At 43.8% G+C, this 17,177-nt stretch overlaps 1 protein-coding gene across 2 annotated transcripts in view; it reads left to right on the top strand.

The window, feature by feature from the left end:
- Gpc6 (glypican 6) overlaps positions 1-6,319 on the top strand; it is a 979,345-nt gene extending 973,026 nt beyond the window's left edge. For both annotated transcript variants that reach the window (XM_005079407.4, XM_005079406.4), the window contains one exon: positions 1,925-6,319. In XM_005079407.4, coding sequence (XP_005079464.1) covers positions 1,925-2,127 — 203 coding nt within the window. In that variant the 3' untranslated portion in view covers positions 2,128-6,319. The remainder of the gene's footprint in view (positions 1-1,924) is intronic.
- The last annotated feature ends 10,858 nt before the right edge of the window (positions 6,320-17,177 follow it).

Here is a 17,177-nt window from a genome sequence, read left to right as displayed (position 1 = left end):
TGCAATGGCAAACCTCCTGGATCTTTCCAGAAACCGTCTCCTCGTTTAGTCCCCATAACAGTTCTTTGAAATAGACATCATTTATTTCATTTTTGCAGGAGGAGGAAAAAGATGTTTGTTGAAGCTGACCACTCTTGTCCATCTAAGTTACTAATGGCAGCTTAAGTGTTAGGCTACGTTTCCTGAAGGAAACAAATCCTTTCCATCCGGCATCATTGGCAGCCATGGGTTTGCCCCTACATTTTGCCAAATTGTCTATATACACACACAGCTAGTTACCAATTGCTTGTACTTAGATATAGAAACTGAGAGAAGTTGAATTAATTGTTCAAGGCGCATTACTTATTCAGCAAGGATTTATTGGACATCTGCTGCACATCAGAGATCACAACCACCTGGAAATGAATGCTCTCTCAAATCCTCTATCCTCATAAAGTTTATATTCCAGTAGAATATTCCAGGAGCGAACAAGCAAACAAGCCAGTAACTAGTAGAAGCCCGGTATCAGGAGCCACTTGGAGGCAACAGGTGCAGCGGTAGCTGCCATGGTGGGACCATCTGCAGACACCCAAAGCCAGAGGTGCTCAGAACCCTTCACATAAAATGGCTTGGCATTTCCATATGGTCTATAAACATTCTCTGATCTGCTTAAAATAATGATCTGTGGATTCCTGATAACACCAAACACAGTGTCTTACGTAAACAACTGGTATGTGGTATTTTTCAGGGAATAGGAGGAAGAAAATTGCAAACACGTTTGACGTAGAAATAGTCATTGTCGGGCGACGTGGCACATAGTTCTAGAGAGGGACTGGGAGCCAGGACATAGCAGGAAGCTTTAGCAGGGTCAGTTTAGACATCGTAACTATTCACGTGGGTTTAACTTGGTATTTGGCAAGTTCACATTGCCTCTTGGAACTTTCTGGAATTCTTTTTGCTCCATAGTTGGTTGACTGGGGCATCAAAAATGAGGGAACCAAGCCGCGAAACATGGTAATTAAGCAAACCCAGAGGCATGGTGGGCGGAAGGAGAAGATATGCCAACCTCAGACTGCAAAAAGGTGTAGGTATTGAATCAGTCAGGGACTGGCAAACTTGTTATATTAAAAAAAAAACAAACAGATAATAAATACGTTAGGCTTCGGAGCCATCCAGTCTCGGTGACAGCTATTCTGCTGTGCCTTGGGAATTTGAGAGCAGCTGTAAAGCCACTGGGGGTCAGCAGCTGTACCTGTGTCGCAATCAAAGCCTCAGTCACATGATAGGAGCCCCGTTTGACTACTCCGAACATTAAAGGATGTAGGACATGTCTTGCATTTGGGGACACACAGGGAAGTAAGCAACAGACTATAGCTCACCCACTTGTGGCCGAGAGAGACTTGGTGAAAGGGATCGGTCTTGGCTGTTAGGACAAACATGGGAGTTAGAGGCAGAAGCCAGCACAGTAACGATGTCTACCTTCTCCTGCTCTTGGCTGCTGATTCTGAAGTCTCCTGCCTACACTGCTTGCTTTTATTTTCTGTTTTACCTTAAATGGCCTTTTTAAAGTCTTTTTGAGAAGGTTAAGGTAACACACACCTTTGATCCCAGCACTCTGGAGGAAGAGACAGAAAGAGAAGCATGGGTTTACAGTCAGCTTGGGCTCCAAAAACAAAGAAAAAACAAAAATTATCTTTAAAAAAAAACATGATTCCTGCTTAGAGCAGCAGCACTGAAGTATGGAGTATCAGAGAACAGTGAATATAGTGTTTCAGCCCTGTTTCTGGCCCATCATTAACCTGCCCATGAAGAACAAACCTTCAGGCAGACGAGCAAGCCTTTGATGGAGTGCTTCTCCCTCCCATGCTTTGCCGCGAACTGTGGTTTGTCTCTATTCCAAGCTAAGCGCTCGCTCTAACGTTCCTTGTCAATCTGCCCCCACCAGGTGACGAATCCAGCGGCTCAGGCAGTGGCAGCGGGTGCATGGACGACGTGTGTCCCACAGAGTTCGAGTTTGTCACCACCGAGGCCCCTGCAGTGGACCCGGACCGGAGAGAAGAGGAGTCTTCGGGCGCGCAGGGCAGCTACTCCCTGCTCTCCTGGTCTCTGGTCTGCATGGCCCTGGCCCTACAGAGACTCCACAGATAATCATGGGCTTTGGTCAAGTGAAACTGCGTTTTAGCTCTTCGGTGGCCAACTTCCTTCCTTTTCCTACACTCTTGGACAATGGACCATACCACAAAAACTCACCGTTTTCTATGACGAGAGAGCAGTCTTGCAACCTGCCTCCCTTTTTGTTTTCCCAAAGAGTACCGGGTGCCCAAGGATCTGCCTCCTTACCTTCTGCTATCCGTGGGGACCTTGTTTATTCCAGAGAGAATTCTTACTCAAACCTTTCGTACCAAGAGATTTTTTCTTACCGTCATTTGCTTTTATGCTGCAAAATTAAAGGAATTTCATGTTGTGAGGGTTTTTTTTTCCTCTAACACCCCACTTAAAATAAAAGATAGGAAGAAAAATAATTTTTCTTTTCAAATCAGGCCAAACCCCAAGACAACTACTTTTCAACAAGGAAGCAAATAAAGGAGAGAAAATAAAGGAACTCTCACTTTACCAGGTTTGGCGATGACAGCCAGCTCCTGGGGCGAGCTTTTCTGTGACAAGCCAAGTTTACAAAATGCTTATGAGGGGAAAGCGTAGCATTATTTAATGTAGTAGAAATGCGATGATGTTGTCTTGGAGGTATTGTCTTGCAGTCTACCCAAACTGATTTGGAAGTACTCATAGTAAACTTAGGATTCTGCCTTTATATGAGTGGTAATGTTATTGCAACTCGACGCCTCTCTTACCCTTGATGACACATTCTCTGATGGCAGCATCTCCTCAGTCTCCTATTGTATCCAATTGGCATCAGTTGTCTTTAGTCCTTTATGGATGCCCCTGGTCAAGTCTCCTTCATCCTAGGTCTTGACTTGACTAAAAATCATCTTCATTGGTACAGTCTCTACTTTCTCTACCAGTCTGGCGTGAATTAGATATCTCAACCCCCTCTGCTCCTGACTTTCCTCCAAATAAGAGTTCTCTTACTGACATGGCAATTAGCTCCACACATGAGTTTTTGTTATAGACTCTTTGATTGTGTCAATTGGTTTCAGCATCACAAGGGCAATTCTCTTACAAAATAACTCACAACAACAACAACAACAAGAAAAACTCAAAACAAAAAAAAGAGAGAAAAACACTATATATATAGTATTGACATGGAGATTTCTTTCACTTTTTTAGTCTTAGTATGATCATCTATTTTTATATCTATAAATATATATAAATCACAGATTTTAACTTCTTAATTCCAAGCTCAGGGTTGACACTCCTTTGTAACAAACCTGTTCTGTCAACCAGCTCTTCTTGTTTTGTGGGGCTCAGAGAAGGGGTTCCTCAATGATCTGTGAGCACCAAGAATCAAGAAAGAGAACTTTGTATGTATCTAACTGTCCATCTATTGCAAGCTTGCCAGAGCACACCCTTTCCGTACAAGTTTGCATTGTCCCCAGTGCTCTGAACTGTTCTGAGCTCATGGGACGAGCCCTGGTGTGCAAGGCGTTACTGGCAATGGACTGTGGATTGCGTAAAGAATGTTATCCGTGAAAACCCATTGTTCTTATGTACAACATCTGTGGCCTAGGACTCCTGCTGGGTACTATAGTAGATGACCTAAACTCAAGAGGCCAATTTACTGCTACATCCTGTCCTCCCCACAAAGCCAGGCCCAATGCTTCCCCTGGCAGAGAGAAGCAAGGCAAATCAAACTGGGGTTGTATGAAGACAGTTGGCTAACCATGTGGATTTTTTTATTATTTTTTGTTTTGGATTTTGGTTTTTATGATGCATCTGGGAAAGGGAGAAGAAATATTTCAAGACACCACAGCATGCCAACCACATTGTAACTGATTCATTGACAGTATTGACACCATAAATGGTTCTGTCTCTATTCTCATCAAAATTAAAATTAGTTATCGATTTAGTCATCATGTCTAAGTAGAACACATGCACTAGTTTTAAGTATATTTGAGCACTTTTGAAAAAGAAAACTTATTTACAAGCATCTGTTGCTACTTTCTGCCTAACAAAATATCAAGTGTAGGATTCTGAGAGACTTTGTAGCATCTTTCACTTAAATTTGTGTGATGTTAACACTTAATCAAATCCAGAATTGCATCCTTTTGGAAAATCGTCCACCTCACTGCCCCCTTCAGATTCTAATCACTAGTTACACAGACCATATCTCCATGAAGGACCAGTCATTTATGTTACTCGGCTCATGGCATGTTCAGAAATCGGTATTGTTTTTCTTTTTCTCCAACAATTACGGTACAATACAAATTAAACCAACTTTGATTCTCTAAGATATTTGAGTAATAATTTGCGTCATGGCTTTAAGCTCCAATTTCCTTTTTTTTAAAAAAAATAATATTTCTGCAGTATCTTGTATAACACAAATCAAGTTTCTTATTTTTACTGTGTTTTTGCCCCCCCCCAAAAGAATGGTTTCTTTGCATGCATATGACAACACATTACGTGGATGAATGTGAACCCATGTTCTGTGCACACTAATCAAACAGATAATATAGAAATGCCTGCTTCCTTTGTTTCAACACCTGTATTCTCAAGGGTATTTTCATTGACAAGATATAGAGATGCATATGGGCCAGGCAGAGAGTTGAAATGAGGATCATCCAAGGAAGTCATACCATTAGTCACCTTGCACGGACATGGTCAAAATATTACTCGCTTCCGCTTCCTGGTCGTAGTCGTCTCCGCCATACCGTTTTTAGACTAACTTCATGTTAAGATGTTTGGTTTCGGTTTGTTTCTTTCTGTTCCCTAAGCCCTTTCATTGAATTTCCCCTTTTCAGAACTGCAGAGTCCTCCTCCCCAATTAATCTTCTTATTTCAGCATTGGGGTAGGGGATGTGCTCATGTTGCGTTGTCATTTGTGGCCTGTCCTCATCTGTGATGACGTCCCCTAAGTTCTTCGCATCACGACTTGTGTTATGAGTAGAGAGGAATGGGGACCCCAAAATTTGGACACTAGAAATTGGTGGGTGGTGCTCATAACTGAAAACACTTAGCTTATTGAAGTGCCTCTATTTACATGTTCTTTAGTTATAATATGTATTTTTCTAACAGAAATGCGCGTCTGTAATTGATGTTTATTCTACTTTGTATATGTTACAACAAAGGCTAAATGGAGGCTAATGTCTTCAGCAGAGAAGAATGGACTGTGCATTTATGAATATATGGTCCTGGATTGGCAGCCATGAGACAGCCTCCTCTCACTGCAATGAAGGCCAAGTTGGCGCTTTGATTACAGCCTTCACAGACTGTAGCACTGGAAGTCCGACTCCCTTACCGTGGTTTGCCCCGGGGAGGAAGGTGACTTGAATCACCTGCTTCAATTGTAAGGGATAGAAACTACTTTTGTCTACACTGAAAAAAACACTATTCATTGATGAGAAGTAGCAATTTTAAAAGAAACATTCTTTAAGTCAAACGCATTGAGAATATCATTGGATGCAGAGCCACGAGATTTAGGTCACATTCCCTGCTGCAGACATTAGCCTTCCTTGATTCTTCTTGACATTACATACATATTTTGGCTACGGACTAAGCACCAACTTAAATCCTCAAGGAGGAATAAAACTTGGTAAAATTCTGGCTTGCAATTCTATTCTCGACTCTCTCTGCAAGGCTAGTTATCAGGTAGTGTGACTTTAGGTTCCCAGTGTTAACGAATGCAGGATTCGACTTCTCCAAACACTTGCAGATACTCAAACTCATTTTATTTGATTTACAATCATTAGCATATTTAAATTTAAAACAATATAGTCTTGCAACCAGAAGAGGAAAGCAGCCCATATCTTCTAAATCCACAATTTGTTCCTCCTTGGTAGAGATATCAGTCAGTGCTTAGTTTTAGGCCAACTTACACCAATAGATAACTGATTTGTACGCATTCTGGAGACTTGCTATGTCATGATCTGCTACAGCCCAGATTCAGTTTAGCATGGACCACTTGGGACTTCACTGAGAGTGGAGTGGATACTGGAGTCTTTGGCATTGCCTTGTAAAGAGGGACTTCATGAGCAGCACCTGATGAAGGCACCACAGTGCGGTCTCTGTGCATATACAGAACACATATGCAGGATAAATGTGTGCACCAATCAAACCTAAAATTTTATGTGACTGTCAGATGACTATTATTTGGGTTAAGATTTCTCATTTCTGATTTGGATAGAAAATTGCTATTAATCTTGTATTAAAATAGTTTTTAAAAATCTACTTGTGTCCTCTCTATGCTTTCTCAATGTTTGTCATAGCCCGTGTTTCATATTTTCAAAGTGTTGTTGTTCACATCATTCTGGAAGCATCAGTACTAAAAATCAGTAGTCAACCAAATACACACAGCACTGGAAACTGCGAGGCTCTGCAAGTGCAGGAAATTCTGTTTCCCTCTTTTTCTGTTTCTTCCTGAAAAGCACAAGTAGTATCATGGAACTGATGTCAATACCATATAGGTGAGGTCAGAAAAAATAAGTAAGATCTCCCGCCAAAAGACTGTTTCCAAATGGGGCAAATTGCGTTGACTTTATGATTCTGAGATACTGCCATGCCCTCTTTTGTACAGAATACTACAGACTTCTAGAGAGTTCCTTAACAAACATGTATGAAATGCCTCTCTGCTCGCCCTGCTGTGGGTACTGTGCCACAAGTGTCCAGAAACCATCAGGTAAGAGGTAGTCAGTCCTCAAGGTAGTTAGCCATTACTTTAAAAGAAATACATCATTAATTTCAAGAACACTCTTAAATGAAGGAGTCTATATATATATATATATATATGTATATATAAAAATAAAAGAAAGGTATCGAGAATGTGGCATTTAGCTGTAAGGAACACTACAGTTTAATTCAATTATCACCATCATGGCTTCTATTAAGCAAAGTGGTTTTCACAAGACCATTTGGGAGCTACAGAACAAAGGCACCTATAAAATCAGAGTGGAACAGATTTGATTTGAAATGAAAAGCATCGAAAGCACAGTACTATTCACTAAGAAATAATGTTTATTTTGAATGAGTGGTCCGGGAAAATAATTATCAAACTTCATCAAAAAAGGCATTCACTCTAAAAATATCAGTTTCTGAAATGGTGGTGATTAGATGTCAAATATTGTTCTGTATCTTGCCAGGAAGGCATGGCTGCTAGTCTAAGCCTATGCAAACAGACATGCACGGTTCCTGTGTGGTCAGTATATTTCTCTGCCATTTACTCGGTGGGGCAAACATGTAGTCAAACACACTGTGCTGGGTTATCCGTGGCACACTCAGCAGAGCCAGGAGGAATTAGAAGCCTCCTTCCTCTCTCCCCCCAAGGGAGTGTGGTCTCTTGTGCCGCTTGAAGCATAACCAGAGCAAGGAAAGGGAAATGATGTCATCCCAACAGTATGTCAGTGTGGAGAGGCTTACACACCGAGTTCCAGAATGCAGGAAAACACCGACCTCTTGTCTCTCCAAGTACTCATTGGGGTTGTTTGTGTTTTGTTTTTAAGAAATTTTTAATGGCCTTTCTTTCTGGAGATACGTGATGACCCATTGTCACGTGCCAGCAACAGTTGCTGGTCTAAGAGCAGATGGGGTGAGTTCTGCTTCTAGGCATCCTGTGTCTTACCCAGAATGAAGCAGACATATGTATGTTTACATACAACATGTATGTAAACAAGGGAACATAGTGACTTCAGCAAGTGTGAGATGCCATGACAGGACTTAAAGAGGACATGACACTACGGAGGGGACTCTCCTTAGCTGGGTGGCCATGGAGAGCCGCCCCTGGTGGTCTAGAGCTCCCACCTAATGAAGCAAAGACTGACCATGAGAAGAACCAGGGGTGGAGACGACCTCTGACTCGAGTTTGTCTACATACCCGTCCCCCAAGGACAGAAAACACCACTGCACACTTATTCTGAAATGTGGCGTCTTCTACCTGTCTTCTCTCTCTAACATTTTTTCTTCATTAAAACCCGAAGTAAAGAGACTGGGTTCCAAATGCTTGCACGCCTTTAGCTCACAAGTACTGTGAGTCACACCATGATGCTTGGACAAGAGATACATGAAGTCTTTATTCCCTTGCCTGACAGTGTGGTCTAGATATCACGTTCAAAAAAATAAGCAAATTCTGCACAGTGTCTTGTTGATGCCCGGGACCCTGCCTTTCATCAGTCTTGCTTTCAGTTAACTTACGTAGCCTAACCGTCAACGTGACTCAAGATAGAAATGTGAACGATCGAGCATGCTCGTCGTCAGTGTGCATGGCCTGACATGGCATCTTTGCTGCTGACCACTGTGAGGGACTTCCACACCGAAGACTTGTCCAACTAAGTCCTGACGCTGGTGGCCGCGTCTGTCTTGAACTTTTCTCTTTAGACATTTAGAAATGGGCTGTCCAGTTAAAGAGAGGTCTTGTCTACAAAACCAGGTGGTTCTCTTTCTTGGCACAGCATGCCCTATACTAGTGAAAAGCGGCTCACACCAAAGGGAAGTTTCACGCTCGGCTTCCTTCTGGATCACTGCCGCACATCCCCGACTGGGGCACGAGCTCCTCTCTTGGCCATACGGAGCAGAGAGCCTGGCGCCGAAGCCTCTGTCCTCTCACCTGGCTTGGCTTGACCTTCTTTTCTCCTTCTCCCCCGGCCCCCCCCAGGCCACTCAAACCCTGAGAACTGGATGTTGAGTTATTCTGGCTCCTCCTCACCTCATCCTGAAGTGTGGCACTGACCCAGTCTTTCAGCAACAGGAACCCGGTCACCAGATCTGAGGCTGACTCGGGCAGAAAGACACCAGTTTTCCCACTCCTCTCCAGCTGCAAACCTTACATTGTGGGCTCCAGTGCACTGCCCCCATGTGTGACAATGGAGACGCCCCAGATTATAGTCAGCAGTGAAGTCTTGCGTGAAGATGCTGTTAAAGGCTTGTTAATCGTGCAAGAATAGTTTTAGCGTTTCATCTGTTTAAGTATTTCATATACATCAGCATTTGAGCACTATTTTAATGGACCCACAGATAAACCTAGCATTTGTATATGTGGTTTTGTTGTTGTTGTTGATTTTAAGAGTGAAGCTCTTTCTGTTTGTTTGTGTAAAGGAAACATATATGCCAAGCAATCTGTATTTGGGCAGAGAGCTTGAGTCGGAAAAGATGGGTAAACAAAAATGGCTTTTTCTGGAAAACGTTGACAGTAGCTGTCCCACACCTGAAATCTTCCTTCCTCTGGGACAAGCATGTAGTCACTCTCCTGTGTCACTCTCCTGTGTCTTTAGGAGCAGGGAAGATTCTTGGGATGGCACAGGAGGTGGTAAAAGGGAGATTGAGTAGAAATCTGCCCTCCAAGGAAAGACACCCACAGTGAGGTAAAGCAATAAGAAAAATCACAAAGGAACTTTGATACAGTGAGTGAATTTTCACATCTACTCACAAAGTGTAGGGCAGAAGCCAGTCTTTCTAAGATAATCCCCTGCTTCTGCTGCTTCTGTCCCAGTGAAATGACTGACAGCATCTCTCACTCTCCATAATGTCTTCAGCTTACATGATAAATTATAAGTTCAACTCAAGGTTTATGCACGCCCACTTACAAGGGCAAATCATACTCGCATGCTATAGCGCCCCATAGTTTCCCAGCTATTTGCCCAGCTGAAGCAGACTAGGTCACCTTAGTCATAACTCACCCCCAAGCTTGCATGCATCCTACCTACTTGTTGCATTGAAAAACAAATGGAATTAGAATTAAGAATCCCAAACGAACTCTGGCATCATTAAGTACAACATTCCTGACCCACAAATGCTCGGAACTAGACGTGAGCCTGCTTTCACTCTGAAATGGACTGCACTTGGAACATGACCCCAGGGGAGTGGTCTTTCCACACCTCAGCAATTTTCCTGGGTATGCCAGTAAAAAATACACCCAGCAACTAGTGTTTTCACAGTTGTGTTTCCATCTATTTGCTGCTGTAGAGAGAAATAATGTGAGCTCCCCTTTTTCTATTCGCCAGTCTTAGCAAGACCAGACCAACTATAGACATTTTCTTTCTTTCCTTCTTTCTTTCTTCTTTTAAGTCACATGTGTGATTGAACCATATATACTAATATATATATATGTATATATATATATTGGCCATATATACCAGAATTATTCTATTATTCTGCGTCTTGGCATAGCACACATGATATATGAGATTTGCATTAGATGGTAGCAGATACTTTTTAGGCATTACTGTGACCTTCCCAACTTCCTTTCTTTCCTCCTCAAAGGAGTAGGAAAAAAATTCAAGGAAATAACAGGCATCGAGTTCTCCAGCCATGAGTCCACTATGACTTAGAGAAAGACATTTTAGAACTGTGTCCACTTGGTTATCAATTCTAAAAAGCTACGGACATTTCCCATCTGATGCTGGCATTGGAATAATAAAACACTTGTGGTTTTCCACTTATCATCCAGAATGATGTGTTCTATGAGAGAGCAAAGTGTGATATAAAGAGTGTTACCTGCTGATATCCAGCATATAAAATAACCATTTCCTTAAATCATTCAGCCCTCCATAGTGTGCTTCAGGCATCCTTCTGCAAGATCATCTATTCCTGGAGATTTCTTTGAAGGATTAGTTGGATGAAAATGTGTACATTTGCATGGTCTATAGAATAGAGATGGGAATTTCTTCTAGAGTTCGCATTATTAGATAAGATGTGAGCTGGAAATCCCCTCAGATATATTTAATTATTCAGAGCCCTGCACTCTGATGTTGGTTTAGGAAGAAAGAGGATTCATCCAGACATGTTCCCTCTCATCAGAGAGAAAATCCTAACATCTGCTGAAAGTATTGTTAGCAACACCTTAACAATGCCGAGGAACTGTGCTAAGCATTTCCCATCCATGAATTAATTCATCTTGTCCTAAAAGTACAGCATTCATCAGAGGACGCACATCTGCAATCCCAGCTCGTAGGCGGCAGAGGCAGGAGGATCTCTGTAAGTTTGAAGCTACAATGTGATGGCTGTTCTTGGTCGTCAACTTGACTGCATCTATGATGCTGTAACGATAAACGGCACACTTACTGAAAGTAAAACTAAGTATGTATTGTAGAAATTACTCACAAGAGACAAACAAGTAACCCAGATGAGCCGAGCAGTTTTCCGCCGAACTGGAAGCCGAAAGCCAGAAAAAGAGACCAAGACTTCCGTTATTCAGTCTTTTATACCTTTCCTGTAATGCCCCTAGCCATGCCCAAAAGTGGGCCTGGCTAGTGACATAGTTCACCGCCTACATCCGTATACATCTTTACGTCTGTCCTTATATGTCTTTAGTCATGTCTAAAGTGGGTGTGGTTAGGGGTGTGGTAAACCGCTCTTTTATTACCTCATCTGTATGCACCTCTAGTAAGTCACATGGTTAATGGTGGCATTGTTTTCCTCCTATACATCTAGAACTAATTAAAACCCAAGTGGCTAGGCACACCCATGAGGGATGTTTTTCTTAATTAAATCATTTGAAGTGGGAGGACCCACTTCTAATCCAGATCTTTTTTTTTCCTTATTTTTTTATTTAAATTAGAAACAAGCTTGTTTCACATGTCAATCCCAGCTCCCTCTCCCTCCCCTCCTCCCCCACCCACCCAATTCCCACCCCCATCCCCAGAGAGGGTGAGGCCCTCCATGGGGGTGTCCAGAGTCTGTCATTTCATCCAGGGCTGGGCCTAGGCCCTCCCCCCAAGAGTCTAGGTTGGGATAGCATCCCTCATTGTGGGATGGGCACACAAGGTCCATTTGTGTGCCAGGGATAAATACTGGTCTACTACCCAGGGCCCCATAGGTTGATCAGGCCTCCTCACTGACACCACATTCAGGGGGTCAGGATCAGTCCCATGCTGGCCTCTCAGCCATCAGTCTGGGGTCCACGAGCTCCCCCTTGTTCAGGTCAGCTGTTTCTGTGGATTTCACCATCTCAGTCCTGACCTCTTTGCTCATGACTCCTTCTTCTCTGTCACTGGGTTCCAGGAGTTGAGTTCAATGTTTAGTTGTGGGTGTCTGCCTCTGCTTCCATCAGTCACTGGATGAAGGCTCTGTTTCCCAGACTCTTCTAATGCAGATCTTTTAAAGTGGGAAGCTCCACCTTTAATCTGGCCACACCTTCCACTGGCAGCCTGTATAAAGGACATGAAAAAATGAAGCGCTTCCATCCCCCCCCCCTCTCTCTCTCTCTGTGTGTGTGTGTGTGTCTCCCTCCCTCCATCCCTCCCCCTCTGCCTAGTTATCCTCACTGCCAAGTCTATTCATTCACTGGCACTGGAGCCTAAGATCAGATAACACATCCAGCCTTATGAATTATACAACTACTGTCTTCTTGGACTTTCCGTTGTTAAGACAGCTTTTGTTGAATTGCATGGACCACAGCCTGTAAGTCATTCCAATAAATCTTGTGTGTGTGTGTGTGTGTGTGTGCGCATCTATGTGTCTATGTCTTCATTCTATAAATTCTGTTCCTATAGACAACTCCGATTAATACACCTGTTCTACATAGTAAGTTCCAGGCTAGCCAAGGCTACATAGTAAGACCTTTGTTTCTATAAATAAATAAATGTAAAAATAGAATATTGTAAAAATAACAAAAAAGAATAGCTGTTATTGTTCTAATTAGATGAGGAATCTAAGACACAGATAAGCTAAAATTTCTTACTCAAGTAGAAATTGGCATCTGAAAGATGATAAAGTCAATAGGGCTGACATGCTTCCCGGGGGAGGTGTGTCCTCTGAGTAAGAACAGAGACTGCTCTCTGTAGGAGGAAGTCTGTATGCCGCCATTAACCATGTGACTTACTAGAGGTGCATACAGATGAGGTAATAAAAGGGCGGTTTACCACACCGCTAACCACACCCACTTTAGGCATGACTAAAGACGTATACGGCCAGACGTATACGTACGTAGGCGGTGAACTACGTCACTAGCCAGGCCCACTTTTGGGCATGGCTAGGGGCCATTACGGGGGAAGTCATAAAAGACAGCACACAGGAAGTCTCGGTCTCTTTTCCCAGAGTTCGGCTTCTGGTTCGGCAGTGGGAAAACTACTTGGCTCATCTGGGTTACTTGTTTGGTATCTTGTGAGTAATTTCTACAATAAATACTTAGTTTTACTTTCAGTAATTGTGTCGATTATTGTTACAGCGTCCTTTGGAGCTACAGCTCTCTGCCTGCTATGAGGAATCATAGAGGAAAGGGAATGTCTACTTTGGAAACAACAGTCTCCCTTGCAGGCTCCGCTGCAGATGAGGCTGATGAAAAACTGTCAGAAATCATCTCATTCCCATATATGCTTTAACATTCCCAGAAGGTGGAAAAAAAATGTATTTCTAGCCCATGTCCCAATGGTCTGAGGAGTCTACCCTCCTCTGGGAGGAGGCCCCCAGAGCCCATATGTGTGTACATAGACACCCGTGGAGAGCGTGGAAAAAGATTTCAACCTCTATTCCCCGTGCTCTATGAAACACACAGGACACCACTGACTAGCAAGGCATCATGTTAAGGTCTTGGTACTGCCTAGAGCACCATGGTGGCTTTGTGCTGGCTCTGAATGAGCTCACCCAACCTCGTGGCTGACTAACAACTTTCCCGTCACGCGTTCCCTCTTTATTACCCCGTGGACCACACTCCATAGCCAAGGTGTGAGGAGCAACACCTCTGGCTCTGAAGACCCCTCACCACTAAAGCTACTGCTGCCCAGCACTCTGGGCTGCTGGACTGGACGGACTGGCAGGGACAGAAGAGGAAAGCAAGCACTCTGTGTGACGTGAAGCTTTCTCCGCCCCGCTGGTTCCCCGGCCCTGTTTCCTGCTGGCCTTAGGCCTCTTACTCCGTTGGGGTCTACATCATGTCTGCTAAGTTTCTCCGAAGAGAAGAGGAGAGGGAGAGGGGCAGGGGGGAAGGGGGACGGGGAGGGAGGACAGGGGGAGGGGAGAGGGAGGGAGAGGGAGGGGGAGAGAGAGAGAGAGATTTCCTGCTTGTCCCTGCTTATATACACTGATTCTGTCCTGCTATGACACTTCCTGCCTGGATCACATGGTGACTTCTCTTGACTACATTTCCCAGAATCCCCCTTATCTCCTAGTCCCGCCTGTCTTGATTCCCTATTGACTAGCTGTCTTTTATTCATCAACCAATAAGACAAACATGCGTCCTATCAATTCTGATGCTCAGTGACTAAGGCAAGAAGGGTCTTGACGTGCCTCCCGCCCTCCAGGCCTAGAAGGATGCTTTCTTTCCACTCCCCCTGAGACTGCATGGACCCAGTGTGGCCATCTCCTAAGCCAGCCTCGTTAAGGCAAGTGCCCTTGCTCCGCATAGGGCTCGTTTGGGATGCCTTGCTGCATGCGCTGGTCTAGCTCAAGCTGTCCCTGGCCAGACAGTAGAGAGGGTGGGTATTGAGAGTTCACCGGGTTGTCAGGTCCTGAAAGCCCTGTTCTCACCCAGAGAGGCCGGAGTGAGGCTGACATGTTGTGTTTTGCATTTGCAATAATCAGCTATGGGTTTCCTGCTGAACCTGCCTTTCCTGCATACTGAAGACCAGCGGCTGCCTGACTGCGCTCCCTCCGTGGCACCGGCTCATGTCGGGGGTTATGCGTCTGCCAAAAGCACTTAATAAATACTATTTTTAAAAGTTTTGCTTGCCGGGAGGTGGTGGCGCATGCCTTTTAATCCCAGCACTCAGGAGGTAGAGGCAGGCAGATCCCTGTGAGTTTCGAGACCAGCCTGGTCTACAAGAGTGAGTTCGAGGGCAGCCTCCAGGGCACAGAAAAACCCTGTCTGGGGGGGGGAGATTTTGCTTTACAAGGACGGCAATGCCACCAGATGGGGTGCTGTGTTATTAGACAAAGACGGTCTTAAACTGCTTTCAAGGTAGCATTTTAAAGTGATCCTTTATTAGGCTGCTTAGCAAGATGCCCTGTGAGCTGTGAAAACACAGGAGAGGTGTAAGTTTTAATAAAGAACTCACCAGGTGCTACCAGGTGGTGACAGTAATTACCCCATCCCCAAACTCCAATTGTATTTGAGCATTCTTTCTTCACCTACAATGTTGACAACACCATGTCTGGCTTTTTGAGGGAAGCAAGTCATTTCTGTCTTCCAGCTAGTCTGGATGTCTTAATGAACAGGAACTTTTTATTACGAAGTGTAAGACAAGAATGTTTCTATCCTGCTGGTCTGCACTGCCTGATTCGACTGTAAAGGATAAGAAACCCTTTTAATCTGCAGTAACTCTTTGGGCCAGGGTTCACTTTCAAAGCTTCTTGGCTTTCGCTAAATTATCAGTTATTAAATTCTTTCCGACTCCTGCTGAGGTGGCCAGGAAACACCCAGAATCTCTAAAAGAGGCATTCGCCTAATCCTTAAATCACTGGGAAAAAATCCTTAGCATCTGTTAAATGTCTTTTGCCTCCTAATTTGCTCAAAACTAACAGAGAGAAAATGCTGGGACATATCTTAATTAAGCTATAAGAGATAGTGAAGGTGTTAGTATTCAGGTATTTGTACCTGCCTGTCCGTGGGGCTCTGACAGGATCTGCCCTCAGCTGCAGCCTCTAAGAGCACCACCTGTGCACATTCACTGTGTTCCCTTTTAAAAGGGCCCCGCCCACCTCCCATCCCTCTCTCTCTCTCTTTCTCCCCCTCTCTCTGTCTGCTCTCTTTTATCCCCCTCTCTCCTCTCTCCTGCTGTTCCTTGTCTCTGGAGGCTGGTCTCCCCCCCTCCCCTTTCCCCTTTGTATAATCCCTTTCCCTAATTAAAAAAAAAAAAAAAGCCCTCTGCTTGAACGCTGTCCTGTGGCCTCTTTCTCTTGCACACTGCTTTTCTTCAGTTACAGCAGAAGGGGGATCTGACATCACCACCGTGGCAAAGCCAGAAAAATGATGATAAAATTAAGTATCCCTAAGTCCTAAGACATCTGATATCCCTTTGGACGGAACCAGTCTGCTCATCAAGTGATCTTTAAGAAGACAGTAGCCTCTAATTCGTGTGTGTGTGTGTGTGTGTGTGTGTGTGTGTGTATGTGCGTGTGTGTGTGTGTGTGCTTCCTGCTCTCCCGCAATGACAACACTAACCTTTGCTCCTCAGTTCAAGTGTCACTTTCACCTGCAGGTGGTCAGAGCGCTCAGTATCCCAAACCGTATCCCAGAACCCGAGGGCGGAGCTACTGCAGGAGATCAAAGAAATCTGTAGTGTGTCCTACAGAGAGAATATTCTTCAGACAAGGGTGTAAGAGAGCTCCTGGAAGGGAGCTGTAAACAATACCCGTGTGTTCAGACAGCTATGATAAACTTTTCACTTTTTTTCTGTATTCCCTCATCACAAATGATTGTTAATATGCCATTTAAGGAACTGCATGAATGTTGGGTGCAGCCTTCCTGACAGCCTGGTTCCAGAGCCGCATCAGTCCCAAATAAACACACAGGAGGCTATATTAATTAGGAAGCTGTTGGCCTTGCTTGTTTCTTACTGGCTAGCTCTGAGTTAAGTATTTACTCCATAATTGTTCATCTAAGTGTTTCTCTTACTGGAGAAAAGGGCCCGGACTTCTTACCCCTATGGCAGCTACATGATGACTCCCTGTGTTTCTCCTTCCCAGAATCTTCCTTGACTCCTAGTCCCACATGTCTTGCTTCCCTATTGGCCAACAGTACTTTATTCAACAACCAATAAGAGACAGATTTCAGAATGGCATCTCCCATCATCTCTTTTCTGCCTAAATAGAAAGAAAGGTTTTAACTTTAACATAGTCAAATTATATATAACAGAACAGTTTTCAAGTAAGAACACAGTTACATTATTTTGTCCATCAACATTCAGCAAGATTCAAAGAAAATATCATCTGCTCCATCTTTGTGAGTCCAAAGTCCTATATGTAGCTTATGATTATAACTATCTGCCTTCAACTCCATCAAAGACCACAGAAGGATAATATATAAACACTAGAATTGACAAAGACATCTCAATGCCTGGACAGTCACCTGAAGTTCCTCTGTAATGTTGGGGCACCCATCTTCAGCCCATAGGCAATATTGTGTCTGGAAGACTTCTCAGTAAAGCAGGAAATTTCAAACT

This window comes from Mesocricetus auratus, unplaced genomic scaffold (genome assembly GCF_017639785.1).
Source record: "Mesocricetus auratus isolate SY011 unplaced genomic scaffold, BCM_Maur_2.0 Super-Scaffold_2245, whole genome shotgun sequence".
Classification (NCBI taxonomy): Eukaryota; Metazoa; Chordata; class Mammalia; order Rodentia; family Cricetidae; genus Mesocricetus; species Mesocricetus auratus.
This window is presented reverse-complemented; position numbering and strand designations above follow the sequence as displayed.